The sequence below is a fragment of the Morus notabilis genome, unplaced genomic scaffold (genome assembly GCF_000414095.1).
Source record: "Morus notabilis unplaced genomic scaffold, ASM41409v2 Scaffold1028, whole genome shotgun sequence".
Lineage (NCBI taxonomy): Eukaryota > Viridiplantae > Streptophyta > Magnoliopsida > Rosales > Moraceae > Morus > Morus notabilis.
Window position 1 is genome coordinate 7,388 of NW_010362289.1, and position 15,932 is coordinate 23,319.

The 15,932-nt window shown below is 34.3% G+C and overlaps 3 protein-coding genes across 3 annotated transcripts; 1 reads left to right on the forward strand and 2 right to left on the reverse strand.

Moving 5' to 3' along the window:
• Nucleotides 1-224: 224 nt before the first annotated feature.
• On the reverse strand, nt 225-906 carry LOC21391864 (14 kDa proline-rich protein DC2.15). The gene has a single exon (XM_010101540.2). It carries the CDS (start codon nt 752-754, stop codon nt 380-382), a length of 375 nt encoding a protein of 124 aa, XP_010099842.1. The 5' UTR covers nt 755-906; the 3' UTR covers nt 225-379.
• Nucleotides 907-6,415: 5,509 nt separating this feature from the next.
• On the forward strand, nt 6,416-8,804 carry LOC21391865 (vesicle-associated membrane protein 711). Its single transcript, XM_010101541.2, has 4 exons — nt 6,416-6,745; nt 7,217-7,407; nt 7,754-7,917; nt 8,431-8,804. Exons 1-4 carry the CDS (start codon nt 6,529-6,531, stop codon nt 8,519-8,521), a joined length of 663 nt encoding a protein of 220 aa, XP_010099843.1. The 5' UTR covers nt 6,416-6,528; the 3' UTR covers nt 8,522-8,804.
• A 1,863-nt stretch (nt 8,805-10,667) lies between these two features.
• On the reverse strand, nt 10,668-13,596 carry LOC112092243 (protein FAR1-RELATED SEQUENCE 6-like). Its single transcript, XM_024167839.1, has 2 exons — nt 13,129-13,596; nt 10,668-12,806 (listed from the first exon to the last, which is right to left on the reverse strand). The coding sequence occupies exon 2, from the start codon at nt 12,804-12,806 to the stop codon at nt 10,785-10,787; it is 2,022 nt and encodes a 673-aa protein (XP_024023607.1). The 5' UTR covers nt 13,129-13,596; the 3' UTR covers nt 10,668-10,784.
• Nucleotides 13,597-15,932: the final 2,336 nt, after the last annotated feature.

Below are 15,932 nucleotides of genomic sequence, written 5' to 3' on the forward strand. Positions count from 1 at the left end.
GTGAATGGATATTCTTTAGAAGTGGAACAACTTATAATGCAGGATTTGTTGGAAAGAAACTAATAATTAAAAACGAAATAAGTTGTTATTCAACAAACAACAGATCTTACATAATAAAGTAAGACCAAAGGTTTGCCTACTTATAATTATTTGAACCAATTAAAACACACTAATTTCACCCCCTAATTGCAAAAGAAGAAACTTACAAGCACAAAAACAGGACGAAAAAAAAAAAGGTGCTAAAAACTGGCCATTAATAATTAGACGACAAACAAAAGTTACACAACATCAAATTCAAACCAGCATGAAACTTCAAGAAGAAGCACTAGTACTGCAAACTCTAATTTGTAGCCACTAATTTAAGACAATAATGTGGCGGTCATTCGCATTTGAAGCCCGAAGGAACGGTTTTTTGGCAAGCACTGATGAGAACACTCAGTGTGAGAGGCACATTCAAGTTGATGCCGAGCACGTTGGCCTTAATGGCAGTGCAAAGGCACACGGCGGCCTCCAAATCAGCCAAGCCAGACAGCAGGGCACAGCACTTGCTCGACGGAGGGGACCCGACCACGAGGTTCACCAGTCCGAGGAGGTCAGCGCAAACGCCGAACTTCAGCGTGTCTTTAGGGCAGGAGGCGGGGGCCGGTGCCGGAGGCAGTTTCCGGCATGTGCCACAGGCATTGGTGAATGTTGAGCTGGAGAAGAGGATGGAAAGGATTAGGATGGTGGCATAGAGCTTGTTAGAAGCAGCCATGGCTATAGTACTATAGTATAGACTATAACAAACCAATGTTATGGCTTTTAGGGCTAAAATTGGACTTGGAGGGGGTACTGCCCTAGTGGAGGCTGGGGGGTCTTTTTTTAAAGGGAAAATGTGAGGTTCATGTTTGGAGATTTGATTGAGTGGAAGAGATGAGAAAACGGGATTGCTGATATTGTATACCAGTTGGAATTTTTTGTAGGCTTGTGGGAAATGGAACGTGAAAATGATATGGTATAAGAGGACGTGATTTACGTGTATTTTTTTGTGAGAAAAAAATACCGTAACGAGTTACGAAATATGACACGGATTCTTACTCCAAGCGCACACTAAGTTGTATTTTTGTGAGATATTACTTAGTCACGTGCATGCATATAACCAAATTAACTAACGCTGTCCTTCCAAATTTTTTAACTGGTGGTTCTTAACAATTGTAGCTAGTATATATATACAGGACCATATGTTTATATATACTATACAGGTAGGTCGTGGGTGTATATTAATATTATAACTACATGAATCCTCAAAATGAAATAAGGGCACAATTATTTCATTCAACGCAAACAAACATTGCAATTATGGATTTTGTATAAATACTAAGAGCCCGTTTAGTTTATGTGTTTAAACCAGTAATTCTTAATTTTGACATTTGAGTTTAAATTTTTTATGAGAGAAAAACACTGTAGCAGAATCAAAATCATAGACTTAAACGCATCAAACAAACGAGTCCTAAGAGATTGATATAACAAAAATAATTATAATAATAAACAAAATAATCAAGTCATTGCCAACAAGTTTTATTCCATTTTTTAATTCCGGAATGTATCTACCTAATAATATTGTTCTTGCCATATATGAGTGTTTAGACGCTTGCGACCACCTAGACACAGTTATAAAGTAACATTTCATTATGAACAAAAGAGTTAATAGGGCGCGTTTATAACTCGTTTCAAAATGATTTTATTTTTTGTATGTAAATGAAAATGCAAACGTTTTCAATCTTAGACATAAATTATTTTTAAAAATGCGTTTGGTAGTTTTATCAAGAGATTATTTTCAGTATAAAAAAACTCATTAATGTCTCTCTTTATCTCTCTCTGCTCGAGAGAGGAGAAAACGAAAACAAAAAATGAAAAGCGACTAATGCTATATTTGGTAGGAAGGAAAGAAAATATGATAGAAAGAAAATATGGAAGTGATGGAAGATAGCAATGATGGAAAGGAAATTGATTTTCTTTTATGTTGTTTGGTATGAGAAGATGGAAAGAAAATGAGCTTACCTTCACTTGTTTGGTATTGGAAGTTAAATTGGGAGGAAAGAAAAAATCTTACTCGTAAATTACTTTTATACTTTAAATTTTTTGCTTGGATTATGATGGAGAAAATATATAGTAGTTTAGTAACTTTGCTCACTTTAATGAGTTGTCACAATTTTTCATCTCATTTTCTGCCCACTTATGAAAAGAAAAAAAATGGTGGGGCCCACATGTATTATTTTCCACTCTATTTTCTCTTCCTTTCTCTTTTCTCTCCTACCAAACAACTTACATTTTCATTTTTTCTCCCAAAATCCTTCCACCTTCTTCCTTCCTTCTACTTTTCTTTCCTACCAACCATACTCTAAAAGTCATTTTTCATTTCTCTCTCATTTTACACTAAACCAAAAAATCATTTTCATTTTTATTTTTTGTCTTTATTGCGCCAAACGCCGTTTTGAGAACGTTTTTATTTTTTTCTTGAAAAACGTGAAAAATAAAAACGAAATTAATTCCAAACACGGTCATAGTGTTTATTTTCATGCTAATGGAGGTATTTCTAAATTGTTCTGTGCTCTAAAACACCGATCATTATAGGTCCCGTTCATTTCACCGATTCGAGTTTAGAATTCGAGTTTTGTTACAGTAAAAAGCTCTCAGAAACAATCACATCTAACTTTTTTTGCTACAGTAAAAAAACTCTCACATAAAATCACATCTCAACTCAAATTAAAAACTCAAATTAGTGAACTAAACGGACTCATAATCTGTTAGGTCCTAACATATGGATACGTATATATGGAAGGGAATTAACAAAACAACATGGTGAGTAATAGCAAGTAAAATCAATTTACAGTAATGTGGGGACAAAACCTAATGTTGGTTTCCAGCTTATAGGTCTGTGTGACAGATATGAAACCACTTTATCTCGCGTGTTTGTCTTGTATTTTGTTGGGTATTTTATAAGATATTTTGCCTCTCAATTATGTAAAGACACAGGTCCGGATTCATTTAGAATCACATGTTATCCACATAATTGTCAAGACTTGCTGTCTTTGATAGGGCTCACCTAGCTAGGGCTACGTCATCGAGGCTTACTAAACTCGTATGAAAATATATCCATAATTAATATATATATCACAATTGAATTATTGAACAAATCTATAGTTAGATGTAATTAGCACCCAAAAAAAAATCTATAGTTAGATGTGGGGGAGAAATGCAGACAATTTGAAATCCAGAAAAATGATTAATTTTCACATTCTCATGCACATCTAACAATAAATAAAAAGGCTAAAGCACTTTTTTACTTAGTTTTTTTCTTTCTTTTTTATTAATTTTTTTGAATTTGCTAAAACACACATGGCAACCCCTACATTTATTTTTTTTTCCTTTTTAATTTGTTTTACTTTTTTATCTTTTTTGAATCTTTTACATTTTAATTTTTGGTGTGTTTCTTAAAAATATGTTGTTCCTCACTTTATTCCTATGAGAGTAATTTTTCGTATGTGTTCTTATTTTATTTTTAGTTGATTAAAATAATTTTCTTTAAATGTGTTCCTACTTAATTTTTTTTTTTTTTATCAATTGTTATCTTTATACATATTTTCTTAAAATAAATTCAAAAATCTTTAAATAATTATATAAATAAATTTCTTATTATTTGATAAACAATAAAATGTTCAAAATGTCTCCACCACGATAATATATGAAGAACATGTTACTAATTAATTAATTAAAATGATAAATTTATGAAACGTGTCAAATTATGAAAATAATTTTGTAAAATAAAATCCTCAAGAAATTACGACGCGCTTCTACACCTATGGGATAGAATTACTTGTGTAATTGCCTTTTAAAATCTGCTCTATGAATTTCTTTGTTGAAGCGAAGAATAATATTAGTTGTTTTTTAATTTTCTCCGTGCTATTAAGGTTATTTATATCTTTTTTTTTCATAAATTACGTAATAATTTACCCGAAAATCTTTTTTCTAAAAAAAATAATTGACCCTAAGGCCTAAAATGCTTTTGGGTCTTGAGTTTGATGGGTTTCAGTCTTATACAGACTTACAGTCGGACGGAATGGATGGGCTTCAGTGGACGCGCTTGACGGTCAATGCCTGAGATAATCACAAATAATTTTGAAAGTGTATGAATCATTATTTTTATCTTTTATTTTTAATTTATAATTTTTTAATTAAATATTTATATTAATAAAAAAATATTTATTAAAAATAAAAAATAAAAATATAGACTCATATACTTTTAAAAAATAAATTCTGCAATTTTCTCATGTGTATGGGGCGTGTGGTCAGCTAGGCTTGTCATGTATTTATTTGGGCCCAACTTCAAACTAATTTTGGAAAAGAAAATGGTTGAATTTAAGTTAAAATACATTAGTTTAAATTTTTATCTTTTTAATTAAAAATAATATTAATTAAGATTCCGTTTTTTTAACCGTTTTGAGTTTATTACAGTAAAAAATTTTCAGAAATAATCAAATTTAATTTTTTTACTACAGTAAAAAATTCTCACATAAAATCACATCTAAACTTAAATTAAAAACTTAAATTAAAAAACTAAACGAGCTCTAAAAATAAAGGTTAAAAATATAAACCCTCCCCAGTTTTTAATCTCGTTATGCCCATCACGGGATCAGTTACAAAAATTAAAAAGTTCAGATGATAATTTGTGGGAGTACCAAAAAGTAGGAGTTAAAGTGCAAAAAACACGAGGCTCCGCCTCCGATGGGCATTTCCATCACTAATTTAAACATGTTTGACAATTTCATAAATTAATGATCGAAATTAAAAATTTAGAAAATAATTCATAAAAGCACAAAAAAATTAGGGAGTAAATTGTTGGCTTTTTTTTGCTTCATTTCAAGTTATGTTGAGATAGTATAATTCTTTGATGACCAGAAATAAATTGAAATAATACAAATCTTTCATTACCATGAATTGAGTCATGTCCTTTTTTAAGTTTCATCGATAGGTTGCTGTGTTTTTTTTACTAGACATTGGAAATTGGTGACACGAATGAGATAGCATGAATGATCTTTCTATTTAGTTCTCTGTGTATTTCGTCGATTTGAGTTTAGAATTGGAGTTTTATTACAGTAAAAAGTTCTCAAAAACAGTTACATTTAACTTTTTTACTACAGTTTAAAACTCTTACATAAAATTACATCTCAACTCGAATTAAAAACTTGAATCAGAGAACTAAATGGGCCCTCGAAAACTTTTACTCTATGTTTAAAAACCGTGTTATAACTATTGGATTAGTTTTTCACGTAATTTGTGAGTAGGAACACTTTTGTGATGCTCACTGTAAATTTTTAATATACACATGTATTAGACAATGATACAAGAACTTTTGTTTGTAAATCTCATATTATCTTTATTATCATGTTCCTTTCTATTGTATCCACACCATTGACTCTCTTCTTTTCAAGTCTCGTTTACTTTGCGGATTCGAGTTTTCAATTCAAGTTGAAATGTGATATTTTTTGAGAGTTTTTAACGGAACAGAAAAGGTTAGATGTGACATTTTCTGAAAGCTTTTAACTGTAAAAACTTAAAACTAAAAACTTAAATCGATGAAATAAATAAGACATTATTAATTTCTTCTGATTGTTTTCTTTCTCGTTTAATAAAAGTTATCCTTTTGGATTATTTAATCTTTTTGGATAATAGACGACTAATGATGGACGGATGACATAAACAGCTGCAAATACACATTGTCACTTTGATCATTTTATATACATCCCTTTCTTTTCTTTTCTTTTTTATTCTATTAGCTTTAAAGAACGAATTATTTTTTTCTTCCGGAAAACATAAGATTATAGAAATAAAGAATAGTGTATTATTTTTTTTTACTGGAAAAAAGACTTTAACAATGCAACCAAAAAACACCGGCTGTTAAATACTTTATGCCCGCAAAATAACGTATTAAGTGTGTGACGTATTTTGTAATAAATGTTCATTAATTTTGCTTCGAGAAAGAATAACAAATGTCTTTTTAAGGGATTATGACTACAAATTATATAATTTATATGTTAATTTTAAAACTCACATATTATTATTGCACATAACTCACTACAACTCTTTTTTTCCAAAAAAGAAAAAAATTAATACAACTCAGCCAAACAAAAAAAGTTAAGAAACGCTTTAAAAAGAAAAAAAAGAAAAGAAACAAGTAAACAACCTCCCAATTCAATTCTGAACAGTGAATTCCATTTCCGCCGAAACTGAAATAACAAAAATAAAAAATTCTGTAAATCGGTATTTTTAACAGCGTGGCGCCAACGAATTACAAAACGAAACTTCTCATTTTCCAAATAAAAATTAAAAAATTGGAAAAGGAAAAGGGAAAAAGAGCATTAAAAAAGGCGAAGACGAAAGAGAGAGTTCCTTTTTATAATCCTAGAGAAACTCGGAGATCGAGGAGGGGGACAGAAGAATTTGTTGGAACCTCCGATCGAATCTCCGATCAAGTCTCAGTTGTCGGAGATGGCGATTCTGTTCGCGCTGGTGGCAAGGGGATCGGTGGTGCTGGCGGAGTTCACGGCGACGTCGACGAACGCAGGCGCCATCGCCAGGCAAATCCTCGAGAAGATTCCCGGAAACAACGACACCAACGTCTCCTACTCTCAGGACCGCTACGTCTTCCATGTCCGCCGTACCGACGGCCTTACCGTCCTTTGTATGGCCGACGAAGCCGCCGGCAGTACGTTCCCTTTCACTTTCGCTTTGCATTTATTTTCAATTTTGTTTTTTTTTTTTGTTTGATTACGAAGAGCGAAGATTTTGGTCGTCTTTGATTTGCCGGAGATGTCAATTTGATGCGAAATTATTGGCGGCTCCGAAGTGTATTTTTTAATTTTAAAAAATAGGAGATTTGGCTTGGTTATTGTTGTGATTTTTTTTTTTTTTTGCCCTTTTTCATGGCAAGGAATTTTGAGTAATTCCGAATTTGGACCTCATTTTCAACTTGCTTGAATGAAAAGCAAGAAAAAAAGGAGTCGATTTCTGATTATTGTTGTCTATTCTTATTTGGTATGGCTTAGCTAAATATCATTTCCTCGTTAAATTTGCTTGTTTTGGCGCGATGATTTGTACGGAAGAACAGAGAGGGTGTTTGAAAGGGGAAATGGTAGGAAAAAAGGATTTAGATTGTATGGTTTTTCAATTTTTGCAGGGAGAATTCCTTTTGCATTTCTTGAGGACATTCATCAAAGATTTGTGAGGACTTATGGCCGTGCGGTTCATTCTGCTCAGGCTTATGGCATGAACGATGAATTCTCAAGGGTTTTGAACCAGCAAATGGAGTATTACTCAAATGACCCAAATGCAGATAGGATAAATCGACTTAAAGGTGAAATGAGTCAGGTAAGGAATGCATATTTTAATCTAAATTTGAATCCAATATGTCATGTGAATTAGTTTTCCGTTTAGTATTGTTTTCTATAAGACGCTATTTCATCACATTTAGGTTTCCTCTGGATAAAGTTTCATTTTTTATGTTGACAAACTTGATGACCAAGTATGGCGGTCTATTTCGTTTGTGTTTGAAGCCTGAAGGTCATAAATTTGATTATATCCTATAGTGCATAATCACATATTGCTGTTTATGCTTGAGCTTGTTGATAACCTTTTATGGGTAAATCTATATTTTTGTGATATAGTATACTATATCCTTTCGCTTGATAGTAATATGTGATTTATGTTTAAATAGGTTCGAAGTGTCATGATTGAGAATATTGACAAAGTTTTAGAGAGAGGCGATCGCCTAGAATTGCTGGTTGACAAAACTGCTAATATGCAAGGAAACACCTTTAGGTTCAGAAAGCAAGCTCGCCGTTTTAGAAACACAGTGTGGTGGAGAAACGTAAAGCTTACGTATGTTCTCTTCTCTAAACCCTTCTCTGTAGATATTACTGTCAGATAGAACATGGGGGTTGCATCATTTCTTTATGCTTGTTTAGAAATTAAATGTTTTGATACTCTATGAGATAATTTTGAATGGGTTTGTGATTCATTTTAGTTCAAGTAAATTGAATTGTGGTTTTACAAATTTATAGTGAGATTCCCACATCAGATTTGACATGGATTACCAAATAATTTTCATTGAGAAAAAAATTATGAAATTTATGCTTATCTGTTATTGGCTTCAGCATGTACTAGCGAAGTGAAAATCCAATTTTATATATTCTGTTTTGATTGTCAACAATCATTACCAACTTTATACTACCGATCCCTTGGACCATTAGCAAGCGTCATTTTATTAACTTCAATTATGTGGTTTGAAACAATTATGTTTCATAAAATGATCATGACTAGTTACCAACAATGATGGATAGGATAGCTATGAGTCTATGATGCTCACTCATTGAATGCTTTATATTCTTGCAGGGTTGCTCTTATAATCCTCTTGCTAGTGATTGCTTATGTTGTGTTGGCTTTTGTCTGCCATGGACTTACACTACCTACTTGTTTGAAGTGAGGGTGAGTACCAAGCTAGACTAAAAAAAAGTGCTTGTGCATTTTACCTAGCCTTTTCTTTCTTTATTTCTTTTTCTTGTACCCCTTATACCTGTTTTGGTTCATGGCATTCAGTCAGTATTCTTGTATTTCGACGTCTTGTGGCAGACAATGCTCGTTTATGCGAGCTGTAATTCTTATTTTTGTGTGGGCGCGCTTTTTTGTTTGCTTGTGAGAGATTTGAACTAGTTCAAATTGTACCCTTTTGAAACTATTTATAGAAATATATTGTCCTGATTTGTGAATTTGGTTAGAGTTATATTTACATCAACAAAGGTCGAGTCAGTTGGGACTCGGGGGGTTAGATTTTTTATTCAATTATTTTTTTTAAAGGACTCATGGGGTTAGATTATGTACTTTTTTGGGTGCCCATTCATATTCTTCGACAGAAAAAGACGGTGCATTGTACTACTATCTTTAAGAAAGTTCGTTCATTAACTTTTTTGCTTTTGACACATGACTATGATGAGCGCAACATTTGGACAGCCTACACTGAATTTCCATTCCGTGCAATTCTAACGCTGCTGTTCTTAATTTATTAATGCTTATTTCGTTTTTGCAGCACTGATCCAAATCAGTGAATAAAACCCTCTAGACATGTAGATTGTCTGCTTGGTTTCTATTTCATTGACATTATTAATGATAATGAGTGGAAAGCGAGGGTTCAAATACTTGAATCCACATTTACAAAAATTAATTGATTGCTTGGAAATGTAAATTTTGACGCTGTTTTTGAGCTTTAGTCCCCCTTTAGGAAAAGAGAAATTTAGGTGGCATGTCGCAATTTTTATGTCTTTTAGATTTATATCGCGACTTTTTTATGGTTTGGATTTACGTCACCTTTTGTTGATCTTTGAATAGATTATGGGTCTATTTAGTTTGCTGATTCGAGTTGGGATGTGATTTTATGTGAGAATTTTTTATTGTGGCAAAAAAAAAAATAGATGTGACTGTTTCTAAGAGTTTTTTATTATAGCAAAACTCGAATTTTAAATTTGAATCGGTGAAATGATCGTGTCCCACTACTTTCTTCAAAATTTCTCTTTCAGAGAGATTAGTTTTCAACTTTCAACTACAACAGCGACACTTGATTTTAAACAAGAAACTAAAACCATGTTGATATTTACCTTGTTGAATTAGTTTCTTATAATTCCGAGTTCCAACAAAAGAATTAGTTTGTTATATAAAATGGATAATAACATTGGTGATGAATATAACTGAGAATAGTGTCAGGGTATTAAATTCTTTACTGAATTTGATTAAAAAATGATGTCTCTATATATCTGTTGCCAAAGTGATAAATGAATAACTTGTTAGACATCGACTCAGTATACGCCGTGTAAAGGGAAATGAAAAAACCTTGGAATATTTTTGTGATCAACAAAAAACTTTTTAGTGCCAATAAATATCTCGTAGGACATGTGAATAAAATGTCCCGTTACTTCAAATTCATATACTCGTGAAATTTCGATAAATGTTGATTTCTTAATACATGCCATTGCCAACGCAATAAGATTACTATATTTCTGTTAATTAATTCACTCAAAATTGTGTGAGAAGGAAAAAAAAAAAAAAGATTACGTGGACATTTAGGCATCTTAATTCTTAACCATGTAGGAGAATTCGGATATTGCTATTATTATTAGTAGTAGCCTAGTAGGTAGTAGCGGCGGAAGCACCACTTGATAATCTCCTCGAACCAACAGCAGGAACGAAAATAAATAGCGATCAATTAGAAGACATTTGGTTTATGTATTTAGAATTATGATTAAGAATTATTCTCATTTTACGTGTACTTTTTATAAGAGAAAACATTATAAAAAATTATGAATCATGATTCAGAATCAGAGACGAATATAAGAAACAAACGTCCCCTAAATATTTAGAAAGTTCTCAAAGTTATCTCAAGTTAGGTAAGGTTGGTCCGCTTTTCAACATGGAATGTTAAATATGCAGGGAAATTGTAATGTAGTACACGCGTGCTTGGAATTTGATTCTATATGCTTCAAAAAAGAGGTCGATATTCACTATATTGTCAATCCCAAAAGGACACCAGTTCGTAACAAAAATCTCATAAAAGATATTCATTTAAAAAATGCTACAACTTTTATTCTCTATGTGAGAGAGAGAGAGAGCAAGCATATTTACCAAATAAAGTCATTTGTGGAAAGAAACTTCTTGGCATTCCTTCCAAAGTTGATAAGTTAAAAAATATTTATCCTGTGTTACACTAAGTTATCCTCTACAATATTAAACTTCTTTAACAGCGCGTCTAATTCTTGCAACGCGGTCTTATAACGTTCTTGAGATTGTGCCCCTTCTTCCACAACCGGAAGGGCAAGCTTATTTAGATGATTATACCAGTACAACGGGCTGTACATGTCAATGGAATCACTGGAGCCGTGATTTAGAAGATACCTACACTTAAAATCTCTACTCCACCGAGGCAAAATATACCGCGACGGGATTTCCTCGACGCCGTTGTAATTAAGGACATTCAAAGCATGCCTGCAAAGATAGCCTTTGTAATTGAACAAACTGCAAATGCATCTTATATCCACTTGTGTTGTCTCATACAAAACCTCATGGTACTTAACTTCCTTTTCGCTTCCCCCAACTTCAACTCTTTCTTTGACAATGTACGTGACTATTGCCCCATTGACATTGACCTGCCTTGTGTTGAAACAGGAGTACATCCCCTCAACTTCAGACTGGAACCTCTTGAAGATCTCTTTTGTGTATACTTTAGACAGCTGCACCTCAAAGTTGCATCTCGTTTTCAATTCATAGCTCGAATTTCTCGAGTCCAGATCCGATGTTGCCTCCCTCATTCGCTTCCTATGCAGAGCTAGATCGTACTTATCAACAAATTCCTTAAATGATGCGTGCTTGTGTACATAACCATCAAAAAAAGAAGTCAAGCCTTCATTTTCATGGATAGGGATCATTCCTGCAAAAAATACATCCTTCAAGTAAACCGGAACCCACATTTGTCGTTCTTCATACAGTGTCTGAAGCCATTTATTATCTCCAAGTCCGTGCCGCTTGATCATGTCAGCCCAAGAAGTTTCGAACTCGGCAATTTTCAAGGAACTATAAACTGCTTTATTCAACTGTCTTTTGATTGCTTCGTATCCCTTCAGTCCTCCCAACTTCTCTGGAACTCGCTGCATTATATACCACGGGCAATAACAATGACGCGCATTTTGGAAAACCTCGGAAACTGCAGTTTGCAAAGGTTTACACTGATCGGTAATAACAACTAGTGGAGGGCACTCTAGCATGCATTTTAACCATGCCCTGAGCATCCAAATGAAATACTCCACTGACTCATGCCCAAGAAAGCCGCATCCCAGCAATATGGATTGCCCGTGGTTATTCACACCAACAAACGATATCAGTGGGATCTCATATTTGTTTGCCAAGCATGTCGTGTCTATAGCAACCGTGTCGCAGAAGTAACCATAAGCAGCCCTGGACCTGGCATCAGCCCAAAATACATTCCTTAAACGCCCGTCATCATCCACATCCATCAAGTAAAAGAAATTCGGGTTCGTCAACTTCATCCGACAAAAGTAGTTGTAAACCGCATGAGCATCTCCTTCTTTGAGCTCCAAATGCTTGGAGTGGTCCACCCCACTCATACCCTCCCTTTCCTGAAAACCCGACGAGTACCCATTACACGCAGAATCCATAACAGCTGTTCGGTAGAGCTTGATGGTATGCACTTCTGTCACAGGCTGTGCAGGAAGTTGTGCCTTTTTAGCAGCAAGAATCATCCTCTTATGAGACTTGTAAAACCTCTTGATCTGTGGACTGACTTGATGGTTATGTTCAAGCTCCACTTCAACTATTCTCCACCTTTGTGAGTCCACCAGCCTGATCACAATCATGGCGGAGCAACCTGTCCTTGTTTCGGGCCTCGGGTTGTTGGCCTCACTCTTCTTCTTGAACCCTGCACTGCTGCAACTCAATTTCGCCCTGTACCGCTCTTTCCTCTTCGACCTGAACCACGAGTTGCTCACTCTGATTCCAAACCCCTGCTCTTTTCCGTAAACATTGTAGAAATCATAAGCCTCTTCAAAGGAATCGAACTCCAAACCCACAGTTGGGAGTGGGGCATGCTTCTTCCTTTGTGTTTCCCCAATTTGGTAATCATGTTCAGCCACGGGGCAATCTCCATCAACCTCGTACTCATCATCAACTTCTTCGAAAACCGGCTCGCTATTCAGACACACTTCTTCCATCTGAAAACACGATTTTTTTTTTAAAACAAAATGCCAAACCATTGAAATGCGGCGACCCAGCAACAGATTTTATATATATATATATATATATATATATAAAATTAACTGATTTGGGGAAAAATGAAATTAGCATTATTTCCGAAGATTTCTATCTACGAATTTCGCATTTGATCTTACTTTCTTCTAGATTCTTTTCCGGGAAACCAAACAGTCAAAGAATTGAATCACTTCTTCAATATCACGCCTTTACTTTATTTTGCTTTTTTTCCAAAAAAAAAAAAAATAGCAAAAACAAAAAAGGAAAGAAAGAAAGAAAACTGACCTTCGAAATTAAGCCAAATGGGCTTTGTGAATAAAGACAAGAAGTTAAAAGGGAAAAGCTTCAAGTTTTCTCGGATACCAAACAGGGGAATTGGGAAGATTTCGTCCCGATCGGGGAGCGGGGTGTGGAGGATTGCGCGCGATTTGGGAGGTCGACGAAGAAAAGATCAAGGAGTCTCTCTGTCCCTGACTCTGAGGTTGGCTTTAGAATCTGGACAAACAAACAAGCACCGGAGAGAGAGAGAGGGAGAAAGAGAGAATCTGACTCTGAGGTTGGCTTTAGAATCTGGACAAACAAACAAGCACCAGAGAGAGAGGGAGAAAGAGAGAATTGGGAATTTTTGGAAGTTTTTGAATGTGGTGGGGTTTTTGTTTTTCAAAGAGACGTCATCGTTTGGATGATTATTTTCAACGGAGAGGCGGAGCCGCGGAGGAGTGTTTCCAAATTGCGGCCAGACATGATTTATCACTTGGCAAACGCTGGATTTGCAATACAATTTTTTTTTTTCTCCTTTTTGGAACATTTGCAATACAATTTTTGCTACCTCATTTTTTTTTTTATTCTTGAAAAAAAAAATCTATCTATTAATATTTTAAATTCTGTTTATTTCACTGATTCAAGTTTAGAATTCGAGTTTTACTACAGTAAAAAGCTCTCATATAAAGTAACATCTTTAATTTTAATCTTAACTACATTAAAAGAGTAGAAAATTGCTCCGCATGACTTTCGTGTTCTTCACACACTTAGTGGTGTCAAACATGCTGTGCCGGGCCGACACGTCCAACTCCAAGCTCGTGACAGGCCTGGGACGGACCAGGCACGGCCCTGAACAGTTCATGGCCGTGCTTGGGCCGGGCCTGAGATAAGAACCTCAGGCCGTAAGGGCCAAGGCTAGGCCTAGCCCCCTGGCCCTTTTAATATTTATTGAAATTTTTAATAGAAAAAAAGAAAATATATCATATGCCCCTAAAAGATGTGATTTTATTGAATTGAAGTAATACGAATAAGTACACATAAATGACTGCCTCGTTAAAAATCTTATAAAGTAAAATTCGTGGGGAGATCAGGACAAAACCTTAGCGAAGAAAAAAGGAGTGCAATATATAAGGATAAGTAAATTACACTGCGCCCGAATTGCTTCCAGAAGATTCTGTTATGTCTAAATTTGAAAAATATTCTTAAAGTAAATCATCTGTATAGTGTTATTTTTGTCTTCTGGCATCCTCCCAGTCTTTGACACACATTAGCTCCTCCAAGATATCCGGGTACATTATGCTCCTCTTCTTGTCAAGAATTCGGTTGCTTGCACTTAATGCTTGCTCCGATGCTACCGTTGACACTGGAGTTGTTAGAATATCACGTGTTATCATGGACAGTGTTGGAAAATGATATGTCTTGCTCTTCCACAACTGTAATATGTCCAATTTGTTGTCATCAATTACAAAATTTGATTCAAAATATTTTACTAGTTCTGAAGATGCTTGTGTTGATGACGATCGTGTTGCTTTCTCTTTCCTCTTCAAGAAGCTCCACGATGATCCTTTAGGCCCCAAACTGCTCCTTGACGTCGAAGTTGCATGTTCTTGCTATCCTGTTATGTATCTTTTCTCATACAAAGCAAACAAGTTTTCTAACATTTTCCTAGCTTGTTCTATGGTTAGTTGCATATCAATACCTAAATTATCTACTATAGCAGACATCAAATATTCGGTCCTAACTAATCCGCATCCACGATCTAAAATGGTTGCTAATACATATAACATAGGACAACCGGCCCAATAACTTTTAACTTTAGCTTCCATTACATCAACTATAGGTCCAAAAAGATCAATTTCCCTATAAAATAGAAATATTTTTGAAATATTAAATAGTTGATGCAAAGCTAGATGCGCAGTAGGATAATAAACACCATAAAGTAATTCGGTAGTGTTGCAGAATACTTTTAAAAATTTTAAAAAGTGCTCACTAATCTTCCAATCTATTTCAAAAATTAAATGCTCGCCATGCTTACTATTTACGTACATAGTGATAATCTGTTGATACGGAATTGCAGTCTTCAACATTAAGTATATGGAGTTTTACTTATGTCTCACATCAGTTTGAAACTTTCTTGTTCGCATATGTCTGTTCTTGTAATATTGTCGAAATTCTTGGAGTCGAGCTCCAGAACTAGATATGAATGATAAAGATTCTCTAAATTTTGTTAGATGAGAGGAAATATATTCAATTTCTGCTAGTACTACTAAATTTATTATGTGACACGCACACCGTTGATGACAAATTTTGCCACAAAAGGTGGTTTCAAATTAGCTTTAAACATGTTAATTGCAGCTGTGTTAGCTGACACATTATCAAAAACAATTGTTAAAACTTTATCATCGATCCCATAAAAATTAAAAATTTCCATTATAGTTGAAAAAATAGCATTTGCGTTATGAGGAAATGGACATAAACAAAAACTAATTATTCTCTTCTTACAAGATATTGCAGCATTGAAATACTTAAAATTATCAACTAGAGATTGTCTCATAGCATAAAATACTTTATTGCAATCAGATCGAGTTGTGTTTCTACTTACTCGTTTAAATTGTGGACAGAAGACCGTCTATATGAATTCTTCAAACCCTTAATCATCTGCAAAAGACAAAGGTAATTCGACACTAGCTAAATATTTAGTTAGTGCCTCACGAGCAAGTTGTGCATCATATGTAAAATTTTGTAAACCTTGTGATATGAGTGATAATGTTTGTTGGCGGGAGTCCACACTACCACCTTGGTGCAACTGTAGACGTGCTTTTCAATGT

Coding starts and splice junctions, on each gene's coding strand:
- LOC21391865 (XM_010101541.2), top strand. CDS start 6,529: ATGGCGATTCTGTTCGCGCTGGTGGCAAGGGGATCGGTGGTGCTGGCG. Junction 6,746..7,216: donor GGCCGACGAAGCCGCCGGCA/GTACGTTCCCTT, acceptor CAATTTTTGCAG/GGAGAATTCCTTTTGCATTT. Junction 7,408..7,753: donor TTAAAGGTGAAATGAGTCAG/GTAAGGAATGCA, acceptor ATGTTTAAATAG/GTTCGAAGTGTCATGATTGA.
- LOC21391864 (XM_010101540.2), bottom strand. CDS start 754: ATGGCTGCTTCTAACAAGCTCTATGCCACCATCCTAATCCTTTCCATC.
- LOC112092243 (XM_024167839.1), bottom strand. CDS start 12,806: ATGGAAGAAGTGTGTCTGAATAGCGAGCCGGTTTTCGAAGAAGTTGAT.